This window comes from Scatophagus argus, chromosome 17 (assembly GCF_020382885.2).
Source record: "Scatophagus argus isolate fScaArg1 chromosome 17, fScaArg1.pri, whole genome shotgun sequence".
Classification (NCBI taxonomy): Eukaryota; Metazoa; Chordata; class Actinopteri; family Scatophagidae; genus Scatophagus; species Scatophagus argus.
Window position 1 is genome coordinate 18,525,742 of NC_058509.1, and position 12,969 is coordinate 18,538,710.

Sequence of the window (12,969 nt, forward strand, 5' to 3'; positions counted from 1 at the left end):
TCAGGGTTAATAGTGGATTTATTTTCACTCCCATGGATCAAACACATGAATAACACCAAAATCAGATTCTGTGTGAACCTATTTACTATACAGACAGTGGTGATAGAACCTAGTGTGTTAGCCTTAGCTTGGTAGCTCCAAGGCAGGCAGTAAAGTTTCAGTCACCAGACCACCTCACATCCATGTGCTATCCATTCTTTCACCCATTTCTGGATTAGCCAGGAGTCAGGCAAAGCCAAGATGGCAACAGAGCCACCCACATTTAGCTTATTGAATAAATTGTATGTTTTTATGTATTTTTTGTCTTTATAAATAAAACACTCTGCTTGTATGGTCAATTTATTTAAGAAATTATGGATTTTGTATTTTAGAAAAGACATTAGGGACAGTAGTTTTGTACCAAAAAGATTTTCCATACATTGTAGGGACACAGCATCTGCTTTTTTCTCAGGCAGTAAGTGTAATGACAAGATTGGCCGCATAACGGGTAATGTTGCATCTTGTGCCCTCCTCCGATTTCTATTTTCTGTTTCATCTGTGAGTGTCTCAACTTTAATCCGTAACCATGGTTTATGTGGTGCATTATAAGTATTGCAAATGAATTTGATTCATCAGCTGTGACAGAAATAACCACAAAAACATATCTGCTGATGCATAGACTGTCAGGTTTTCTATGTTTCTTAGGAGAATAGAATCTGCTTGTGCTGTGATGACTCATAATGCACTTAAACTGGTTTTATTTGTAATATCAAACACAAGATTAGAGAACCAAAAACAAACAAGGGAACCCATAAGAAAATATTATATTGTAGCTGTGCGGGCAGAAAGACACATAGTGTTGTATAGTTTCTGAGCTTCACTTCAGAGACTGGTCATTCTTTGCCAACACAAGCCTTGAATGAACATTGTGAAGTATAATGAAGTGCTGTGTTAGCCTCCCTGCTCATGGTGATCTTGTGATAGGGGAAAAACACATTCCCTCTACACTACTTGCCAACTGTGTATGCGTTTGTGTTGCACTGGGGAATCCTGCATCGAAGGAACACAATAAATCACATTTTAGCAGGATCATGTGATTAATGGAGGGAGGGCAGTGGAGCATTTGCAAGCCCCTGCTGGCCTGACTTGGTGACATTGTGTTTGCTGTTTCTAGGAAAAATATTCCCAGTTCCCAAAGTACAGGAACATAAAAAGACCAGCTTATACAGGTTTAGAACCTCTACAGCACATATGTCTGAATCAGCATCATGATACTAAATGCATTTTCTTCAAAGAAAGACTAATTTGATGGACAACAGCCCCACCTACAGGACAGAAATGTTGCCTACACTGATTAGTGACAAAACGGATTGTCAACTATATTGATTAGAATGAAAAGTCAACATACAGCCTATTAAGGAAGTAACTTTAAACTGAAATTAATTACTGAAATAAATTTTGAAAGATATCAAAAATGGTCCCTCTGAAGAACTTCAGTGCAAAATATAATCAGGCACTCTCGTTATAAAACGGGGCACTAATCAAAGCTGTGCCATAAAAAATGATTAACATATAAATCTCAGATTATAAAGGTAATGATATAAAGTAGGAAACAAATAACAAATATACTGAAACAAAGCCAAATTAAACATGAATTCCTTACAGGAGTCATCTAAGTTACATTTGCTCTTGTCTTAATGGCATGTAGTGCTCTTCTTTAGAGTATTTGTAACAGTGGAGGAAGGAATAGAAAAAAGTAACCTGAGGTGGAAAACAAAATGGAATGTGTCATTAAAGCTCAACACAAACAATCATATGATTCTGTAAAACTGCAAATTCCAACTCGAGCCATAAAAAGTCAGCATTTAGGTAACATGGTTGCGGCTAAAAACAAATTATATACCCATTTATTCTTCGAATGTGAAGAAAATCAAGCAGATCGGTGTGATGCTAAAGCTATCTCCCGTTAAGGTGCAATCAGCAAGAGGCTAGCGGCTACATGCTGAAAGACTTCACTGTTTTTAGCTGAAGTCTCTGTCAGGGAGCACCAGCGGGGCCACCAGGGTCCATAGGTAGAGGGCCAAGCCAAGCCAGCTGGAGCTGATCTTCACCCACACAGCTGGCATGGAACTCTGCATGACCTGGTAGTCGCTGTCAGGCCTGATGAGCCGAGAGGAAAGTCAGAGAGAAGTCAGTGTTGCAAGAAAGTCAGCATGTCTGAAGGATTTAGCCAAGACTGACACATAACAGACACTTACTTGTACCAGTTGGTGAGAGTCATCATGATGTAGAGGGAGGCCAGGAAGAGGCTGCAGTGGAAGAAGGAGTAACTGTAGGTAACTGCCTCCTCTTCGTTGTCCACGGCCCGTCGGACTCCAGCCTCGTCAGTGACCGTCTCGACGGCAGTCAGGCCCTGACCCTCTTCGGTCTGCATCAGCTTGTTCACCTGGGCATTGTTGGAGGAGCGGATGCTGTGGCAGGTGAGAGCACAAGAAGTGATACTGACACACAATGCCTGTTCATGTAAAACATCTGTCATCATGTCTTCTTTATAAAGATACTGTATGCTTCCAGCTGGATTCTAAATCTTTGAGCCTTTATGTTTTGCACTATGAATCTAATTTCACCACACATATCATATGTGCTGATATATATATATTTTCATCAAATACCAAACTATTTCCTCATACTTTTTCTTGGAAAACTATTCCAAATACATTTTTTGTCATCTGCTGTGTCTGCACTGACAAAAGCAGTATGCCAAGCTAAACTCGCACCTCTTCTGGTGGTAATGTGCGGTTTCAAATTGCTGTTATGTAACGTACTTGTTAAAAGACTTCAATCTTGTTGTAAAGGCAAACCGAGAAATACCTGGCGTAAAGAGTACAGAACAAGAAAATGATCAATCCCACAATGCCCTGCGCATCCCACCACTGGACGTTTGGGGCAGGGGTAGGAGAAGCAGGTCCTGGTAGTGGAGTTGGACTGCTGGGCTGAACCAAACTCAACAGGCTGGGATTACACTGCCGGTCTAAGGTTGCAAAAACAGGAAACAATGAAAATAGATGACAATATGGTAACTAGTAATTATCACAGCTACTGGGGCTCGAGGCCGAGGGTGAGGTGGTTTGGCATGTCTTTACACACCTTTCCAAGGTCAGTTATGCAAGTTCCGAATAAAATGCTGTTGGGTTTAATGTGTTGGGACTGAAAATTCATTGGACTTACTTGGGTTGTTGGTCATGGCTGACCACGTGATATACATGGTGTAAAGGGAGATGAGGGAGGCCTGGAGCAGGCCTGAGCTGGGCTGAGCCTCCTGTGGAGACATGGCATGGGACAAGTGAGGAAATAAATCAATGTATCAGTAAAACAAAACTCTCCTCATTCCTCAAGTTATTTTGTCTTCATTCACATTCAAACAACAAAGGTCACAGCTGGTAAAATGTGACTGTCGTATTAGCTTGTTTTACAGACAGCAGGGGTCTTCTTTTCAGTACATCGTTGGTAGAGTATTATACATGAAGGATTAGTCCATAGATGCTCATATTACCAGCTGTCTTCTAAAGTCAATGTATTACCTGAACTTTGGGAAGAATGGCCACAATGGACACAATGATGCAGAATATGAAGTTGAGGCTGATGAAGACCTTGTGCTCTGTGCAGTCGTCAGGTTTGGTGTAAAACACATAGAAGAGCACAACGGCAGTGAAAGCCAAAGCAAAACTGATGAAGGTGACGGACATCAGAGCTACGAGGGAAATATGAGCAAAGAGGAAAGTCACTAAACAATCACATTAAATTGGACCCAAATGTAGTTTAGGTCAAGCATCCTGACTGGAAACATTGCACAGCCAAGGACAGGAACGCTCTGTGGCAGATTATTTAAATTGACCTGAATATCATTGTTACCTATTATCCAAGCATCAGTGAAATCACAGCACAGAGCATAAAGTAAACTAAAAGCAGCAGACTGTTCACCCTGTTACCATGTGACAAGCGATACAGAAGTATCCACTGCTGTACCACCAGATCACAGAGCAGTGTCTTTCCACACTCTGCGACCCTCCTGAACTCAAAGTACAGCCACTGTCCTTCAAAAAAAATCTGCCAAATCCTAACTTTTAAACTTGCACTTAAGCGTTTATCGTGCTTAACCGAGAATGTGTTACCCTTCTACCTGCAAACCAGCACTTGCGGTTTCCTTCCTCTGCCTTCTCCAACCAGGACTGGTTCCACGAATGGGCAAAGTCCACGAGCAGGATGAGCTGGATGATGATGAAAATGAAAGAGCCCACCACACCAAAGTAATACCACACTGAGAGAGACAGAAAAAGATTGAGGACATTTGTTTAGGCAGTTATTAAGCTGTGCAGTGGCGGGAGGCATTCATTTACAGTACTAAAACATAAAGCGGGAGTCTCAGACTCTCAACACTACACGGCTCTGACTGTTATATAAACTGATGTTTAGCTTATTTATGAACAACAAAGACTTTCTGATCAAATAATGACAATGCACATTTGAGAAAGCATTTGTTGCCAGATTTCAGTTCTTCAATACCTGTAGTAAAGATGCCATCTGGAATGAAAAAAGCTCCCACAGTTATGCCAACCAGCACCAGGAACTTGAAGAACCAGAAACTGAGGAAAAAAAGTAAAGTTTGTCCCAGTGTAAATTCAATCTCAGGAGTTGCAGTCCACATGTTTGGCCACAAGAGTGCAGCATGCTTTCATCACGCATGACTGTGGTACTGAGGCTGCTGCATGCAGTACAAACCCATTTTGGATGACAGCTCGGGGGTCCTTGCTGCTGCGCACTCGGATCATGATGATGGAGAAGAGAAAGAAGAAGCAGGCCATGGCAAAGCACATGCGGTACACTGACTTGTAGCCAACAATGATGTCACAGTTCACCTTGTTCTCTAAGCCAGGTATGGTGCTGCCACCAACACAGAAACCTGGAATCTGACAGAGAGCACACAAAGGAGGTAATGGGTGGCGGACTAGCAAGGATTAAACTGGGTCAACTGGAACACTTTTTATGTTGGTATATTTTTAAATAAAACAGATCACTTCTTCTGAGATGACTGGTTGAAAAACACACATACTCTAAGCATCCAGCTGCTCTACAGTATCACTGTTGCTGGGTTACAGCTTTATGAAACCAATCTAAACTATTTTCCTGTTTTGCCTTGAATTAGAAATGATGTGTGGCTCCAGAAAATGTTATAATTCTTGGGTCTTATGAAACAGTGAGAGCCTGAAGCAGCCCCGTGTGGATCGTTAAATTTGATCTAATCTGGTCTTATCTAATGTACCTTTTTAAGATGTTCCTCCATGCCTGGGAGAATCATAATGACAGACACCAGGGTCCCAAGCAGCAGCAGGAAGGAGAAAGCCAGCCGGCTCATGGTGGAGTTGTACGTTGATGGGCAGCATGATGAGAGGAGGCAGGGGGCCGAGCCACACAAACAGGAGGCCTGGAGAAGAGACGAGAGAGAGAATTAGCAGGGATTTCATACAGATTCATGTGTTATGAAACACAGGGACAGGACTCTAGGGTGTGGAATAATCAGGGTAATGTATGCACGGCTTGCGACGACTGTGGTTGGGAGAATAAAAAACAAAACAAAACAAGTAACACTGTGTCTGCTGTCAGAGCAACAATCTTTCTCCCTCTTACAAATGATGTACAGTGCCAATAGTCCAATTGAGCCTGTGATTAGAGCTGCCATAATAACAAACAACTCCAATCCTCTCTGTTTCTTATCCAAAACTGTGAACAAGATCGCAGAGGACTCGGGCATGATTCATATGCTGAGAGGTGTATGAAGCACTGAGATAGAGACTGTAGCTGCGATCAGGCATCGTTCACTAAATATGCACCAGAGTACACAAGACATGGGTGTCAACAGCTGCCATGACAAGAAGAATCTAGTTTTCGTGGTTCTTTCCGGGCTTATACTGCCTTGGCAAAAATTCAAATTGTAAAAAAACATTCAAAAGGAAAATTATACAAAACCACCACTGATGCTCAGCCATCACACTGAATTACATTAAATGCTGAGGATGTCACTATTTCTAGAAAATGAGTCAGAAAATAAATAAAATTCAAGTTAGATCTGCCTGCTTGAGACAGGTTTACAACAGGGCCACATTTCTTTTTTCTTCTTTTTTTAAATAGTTACCTTAATGTACTGAAGAGTACCTGGTGATGTTGTTTAGAATCTCCTCTTATGCCATTAAGAAGTTTTGATTGGAAGCTGACTGAGCAGCAGTTGGATTTCAGAAACAGGTGTATTTGACCTACATTCACTTGCCCCACATTGTTTATAAATAGGTGATCTTCAGTCAAATTATGACATAATTTTAAATAATTGTCTTCAACAGTTATGACTTAGATCCACCATTTTTCCCACCATTTCACTTTTTTTTATATTTGTGGGGTTTTTTTTCATAATATAGAGTCTAAGACGGATTCATTAGATCACAACCACTGATAAATCTGTTTTCACGAGACTTTTATCAGTGTCAAACATCTCAACCATATACCTGTATACTGTGAATCCACGTTGTTTAAATAAACAAATAAAACGTGAAGTCCACTGGATATCACGGAAACGACTATGAAGGACGCAGTTGAGTAAAGAACATCGAAACTATGACGCACAACTCCCAAGGAAAGATCATGAGAAAAACCCGGAAACTGCGCCTCTTCAGAAAACACCATGCAGATTTAACAGACAAGGCGCTACATTTTGTTTATATTCCCGGCGGTACGAGATGACTGCACTGTTTCTAAACATGACCAGACGAATTACCCTATAAGAGAACTAACTACCCGCAAAGTGCTGCAAAGACTATGCTCTCTTACCAAATGCTATTTAAAAAAATGTGGCAATTCTGTTTGTTTGGATCGTTTCTTTTCACAACTTTACAGAAGGTTGTATAACAAATTAAGAAACGCCAGAACAAACTATTTAACGGCATTGTCTTGCCGAGTTTAACTAAGTAGTGTTAAACTATTCAGAATAAATATATAACATATAGTAACGTACGCAGAAGGAAATACCTGATTTTCATGAATGTTTCCCGTGTCGACATCGTATGGTTGTCTTAGCTAAACAACGAAACCTAATGCGAGCAAAACTGGCCAAGAAATTGGAAGAAAAGCTAAGTCGAACATATAACATGTAAAAACACTAAAACTTGTAAATGTATACTCACACAGCTGGCAAGGGAACTCAGTGCTAAGCAAGCACCCATGTGTGTTTATTTCAGTAATCCGACAAAAGTCGTAACAGCTGAAAAAGTTCAGGAAGAAACTGAGTTAAAATGGCGCCGTCAAGTGTGTTAAAATAAGGGGAGGGAAACCATCATCCTTCAAAGTAAAGGCGTGGTGTCATGTCCACACTTGCTTAGCCTATAACGTTCATATGATATGCACAATACAGGGATATGATATAGGATATTTATTAATGCACTTCGGGATACATATACATATGGAATATAACAAATCCGGCCAGTATTAGGTACGAATGCTGTCGACACATTTGACATTCTCACTTTTATTTTAATGGCAAATTCACTCCATTTCCGAAATTACACCTGTAACTTTACTTTTAAAAGGGCGTTGGAGTTCACAACTTTCTCTGCGACAAACTAACAGCCAAACTATGATTGGCTTAGTGAATCGACACTCCAAAAGTTTAACCAGTTGGATGTTAATGCGCGATAAGAACCCATCCCTTTAACATAGTTAAGTCATTCGCCACCTCAATCAACTTTAAATACGTTTTATGCAATTGTAAATATAAGGCTACGTTTATTATATTTATGCTTTCATTCATTACCAGTGGTTTTTGCAACAAAGACTCGTGCTATTTCATCGCTATTCGTATGGAATAGCTGTTGTAATTGATGTAATTGACTGAAGGAAATTTGTTTTTCATTTCTTTCTTTCTTTTTTTTTTTTACTAAACTTATTGTTAACATTTGATTTCCATTATCATCACTGTATTCAGCATAAGGTTTTGCAACGCATTTCTGGTAATAAAAATTGATTATGGTGGATTACTGGCGATATTTTGTTGAGTTTTTACTGCAGCATCTCACATTACTCTAATTTAAGAAATATGAACTGATTGGTATTAAAGTCTGCAAATGTGTTTTAGTCTTTTTAGATATGTTGTTATTGTTATACAAAATATTGAAACATTTTATACTGATATTTCCTATTCAATTATGACCATGCTGAGCCAATAAAATAATTGAGTTTTAATTCACAGAAATGTAAATTTTCTAGATTTTCATGGATACCATGGTTACAGTGTTTCCAAACGTGATTATGCATCAGTAATGAATATTTATATTCAGCGATTCACACATACTGCTTGTCCTCTATAAGAGTACATTGTCACTAGATTTTCTTCTGTGGACACATATAGAAGACACAGGCAAAAAACAAAAAAAAACAAAAACAAAAAAAAAACAACGACAACAGAATCATTAAAGAACAGAGCAATGGCGGAAAAAACAATGTCTTGTTCATCAACACTATTGCACAAAGTCCTAATCACTCTGTATTCAGTCACTTTACATTAATCAATACAGTGAAGTTATGCCATTCTTTATAAAGGGTTAAAAAGGGGTGAACCTCACATTAGCTAGCACAGTCTATTTCCAGGTGGAACTGACCTGGAGGTGTCTACTGTGGAACCAGGGGAAAATTCCCTATAGGCCATTCGTTGGGCTCCAAGAGCCAGTGATAGACACATCTGAGCTCTCTTAGGGAAGTCTTGTCTTGAGGTTGCAATAAAATCAAATGTGTTTAACTGATGAGGTAGTGGCTAAAGACTCAGGCTGGTCCTCACAGTGACAGGGCAACGCTCACTGTAAAGGACACGGATTCAGAGAAATAAAGAATGTCAGCAGAATTCCCAAAGGCGCACATTTGTACAGAGAAGTAGAGAGAGGAACAGAGAAAGAAGTGGAGTAAAGAAAAAAAAAAGATGTGTTGGGATAATGTTGGAAAAACTAGTTTAGCAGGCATTCAACAAATCAAAGTCATCCATCCATAGCCACCACAGCACCACCAAGCTGCCCCGGTAAGAACTCAAAGTATTTTATTATAACTCGTATATTATGATATAGAATTCTTTCCCTATGTCGTTTTTTATGATTGGGACTAACATTATCTAGGATATGAGTTTACTTTCTTGCTTTTTGAATGTTTTACATATGATGCTTCTTTGTCTTGTCTCTCCAGGCAACAAAAAAAAAATCATCATCAACCACTAGCCCTACATGATCCATGTGGTCCTCTTAAATATGTGCTGAACAGTAAGTGCTATGGCCAAGTGCGTTCACTCACTCCTGACCAACTCTTGAACAAACAGAGGTTGCTGTGGAGTACACGCAGCTGGTCTACAGCTTCCTGTGTTCCTCAGCGTCAACAAACTGGCCGGCAATATAGGAACGGATGATTACAATGAATTGGGCATATTGAATATAAATTCTGATCCAGAATTGCTGGAAGCCCCCTGACAAAGAAATGCAAAAAGCTGTACAATTTAAACAATACCATAGTGGGAATGACCAAATGTTATTTCACTGGGTACTAACTATTGACGCTCCCAATACACATAATGTGGTTCATGATTTACAGCCATCATACAATGTAATAAAAGTTGAATGACAACAGAGGCCACGTCTGTGCAGATTAACATCTTAACATCTGAGCTACAAATCCTTCAAGCAGTGGAGCTGGGGCAGGCCCGCAGAGACATTAACGTGTATCTGATGTCTGTGGTTTCGGTAAACACACAACTTCAATGCCCATTGAAACTATGTGAAATTCATTTACCATTAGAAGAGTCCTGCTAAGATTGAAATAACCTGAGGTGGCTCATCAAGTCATCTTTTTCATTTTTTCAGGGTTTGTTTCCTTTACAGTTCATGACTGTTACACACTCGATCATCACCTACAGCCATCATCTACCTATCATAAGAAATTGACTGTACTCCACAACAACCAGCAGAGCCTTGCATGACAACAGTCATTCCACAGAAACTGGAGTGCACTCTTTCAAATGTATCAACACGCACCTGAAGTTGTGAAATATACATAAAGCATGAATAAATACAGCAATATTGCCCCCTCCTGGCAACATTGCCAGTTAAAACAGTGTGCATGTAGATGACAAGTCCTCATATAGTCCTTGTGTTTTGCTGAGATTGGCTCTCTTCCTTTATCGACTGGGGGCCCCACACAGATCACTGCTGCATGTGTATAAATTATGAGAATAATTTCAAAATCAGTTACACGCATTCACACCTGGAAGCTGCTCAGTACAGCCACAGTCAGGCCTTGGTCAGGTGGCTCCTCAGTGGTGGTGATGGTGGGTTGAGGAAATGCATTTTTAATTTCCCCACCCGGATTTCTTCCACCTGTCTGGTAAATTGAACCAATGACCTTCCGGTAGCAAAGTCGCTCTTGTAAACTTTAGGCCACCGTTGTCTCTGTGCCTGAAACATGCTGGAAAAGTGCCCTCTCGGATGGCTTGATGGAACATCGATAAGGCACCCTCTAAGGTGTCCCAGTGTGCAAGATACTGTGATAATGTGCCCTCTAGGGTGCCCTTTGAGTGAAGAAAATGTGAGTGTATGCCTTATACGCTAGAAAACTAGCTGCCTTCCATCTACTTGTAAATATTTACATTGGATAATAACCAATGGCCCATATCAATAATTTCACATTTTTGTGTTTCAAAAAGAAGTTCATAAGCAGCAGTTTAGGCACAGCTGAGGGTGAGAAAGGCTCTCTTGTCTACACTGTGTGGCTCAAAACAATCTGGCTTCATATTATTCACTCTGTTTACCAGCTATGATTTCACCACTGGCCAGAAACCAATTATATAAACCCCAAATCCCAAATTACAGAGGTGTAGTAGTTATCACACCTGAGTCACATAATAAAACATTTTAAATCTTAACCAGGGTTTTTAACTGTCATTATAAATGCATCATGACTTTCAGTGTGCTGGTGTCCCAACGCGGTTTTACATTTTTCACCCCTGACGATTCGGGAATACCTGAATCCACCACTGTCTCTGAGGCATGAAACTCCCGGGCTGAAAATACGCCTCACTTCCTGCCCTGACAAGGAAGGAGAATGCGAGAAAAAAGAAAACAATAAAGACTATCTCTGATTCTGCTGCATCGATTTGATCCTTTTTTAATTTAAATCGTCCATCATAAGTCCAGCTATGTTAGAGGAGTGCAAAGCTAAATAGGTGAGTACTCTTATAGGGTCTCCTATTCCCCAGTAAACTTTACTTTAACTCTCTCTAGCAACTATTAAGCAACAAAGAAGTGACGTGATTCCAAATGACATAATGAGGTCTGCAGAATCAGAAGTCAGAGTAACACCAGCAGCTAAACAATAAAGGTACAGTGTTTTGTTTAAAGGTGTTGCTTTGCAAATTTCCACTTCACTTTTAACTCTTACTATTCAATACACTTTACGATTTGCATTTAAAAAGAATGAGAATGATCCCATCTGAGTATTCTATTGTACTATCAATACAGTACAAAAATACTGTCTCAGTGTTGAGCAACACAGACACACTTAGCGTTTCTCTACTTAACCTGCATACCTAGAGGAGCAGTGTAGACCCCACCCAAAGGCTAAACAATACGACCCTTAATATGTACGACACAATAGAATATATATTTCTCTACTACAGGGAAAAATGTACAGAAAATCACTGGTAGCCCACAAGCACAATGAGGCCATTTCAAAGTCACTGTAGAGTCCAATTACTGTATATGGCCATGAGGGGGCAAAATAAATAATGATAGTTCCAGCAGTCATAGCCTGGCACACAGTGAGTAAACAGGCATGACAACAAAGGTCAGACAGTGAGTTTAAAGGCACAGGTGGGGGGGGGGGGGCAAACCTCCATCTGTTTGTGTGTGACCTTCAGAAATATGGCGAAGGTGTTCACTGTGAATAAGCAGTGCAAAGATAAAACCTCTGCTTCTCCACTGTCATGTTTCTGTAGTCTAAAGGCTTGTGAGTGTGAGGTAATGAGCGGTCGAATGGATTTAATGTTAATCAGGTAACACCTTCATTAAAATATTGTGCCAACACTCGTAAGCGACTGGTGTTGTTCAAGTTGACATTTTCATAACAGTCCCAGCATATTATGCATCTACCTTTTACTGAGTCAATAGTATTTCCAGTGCAACGCGTACCCTATCATTATCCTGTGGCTGTGAAGTTCACCAGTGTCACCACTCAGTTCACCGTGATGCACCTGAGGCGATTATCTGTGGGTTAATGGTACACAATATGGCCTTCAGCATTTGGTAACACTAAATAAGAAAAAGAAAACTAAAGGTTGAAAATTCTGGCTCAAACAAATGCAGCCTTTGGTGAAAACGCAGTTGACTTTGTTATCACTGGGCCACTGTTTTTCTGTTTCTGTTTCAAGGTGGTAGCAGGCTACACGCAATACACGTGCCTCACTTTTACTATCTTTGACATAAGATTAAGATAAAGGGATAAAGTAAATGAGCAATGATATACCTTAAGAGTGAGAACAAATTGCAGGATTCGTTCAAATGACAGGTGAAAGGCGAGTCCATTTACTAATACTTGAACGTGTAAATATAGGGTCCCCCTTACTAAAAAGACAATGGTACAAACCTTTGAGCAGCAGCGGCAAGACAAACCAGACACAATTAGCGAGAACCACACAGGAAACTCAACCGCCGTGACTTCAAAATAAAGACATATAAAATGGTATAAAGCCCCTCCAGCGCATCATTTTTACTAGAAGGACTACCGCCGTTAATAACGACAATATGACTGTAAAATCGGCCACACTAAGTCACATTGGTATTCTTGATGCATAACATTATATTGTGGTGAACATTCTTCATCTGAGAGAGTAGAAAAATTAGCTTTTTTGCTCAGCTGTGC

The 12,969-nt window shown here is 40.1% G+C and overlaps 1 protein-coding gene across 1 annotated transcript; it reads right to left on the reverse strand.

The window, feature by feature from the left end:
• serinc2 (serine incorporator 2) lies at positions 1–7,364 on the reverse strand. The gene is made up of 10 exons (XM_046418100.1): positions 7,209–7,364; positions 5,300–5,461; positions 4,759–4,946; positions 4,543–4,622; positions 4,160–4,297; positions 3,561–3,730; positions 3,208–3,298; positions 2,851–3,010; positions 2,238–2,450; positions 1–2,139 (listed from the first exon to the last, which is right to left on the reverse strand). The coding sequence occupies exons 1-10, from the start codon at positions 7,245–7,247 to the stop codon at positions 2,001–2,003; spliced, it is 1,380 nt and encodes a 459-aa protein (XP_046274056.1). The 5' UTR covers positions 7,248–7,364; the 3' UTR covers positions 1–2,000.
• Positions 7,365–12,969: the final 5,605 nt, after the last annotated feature.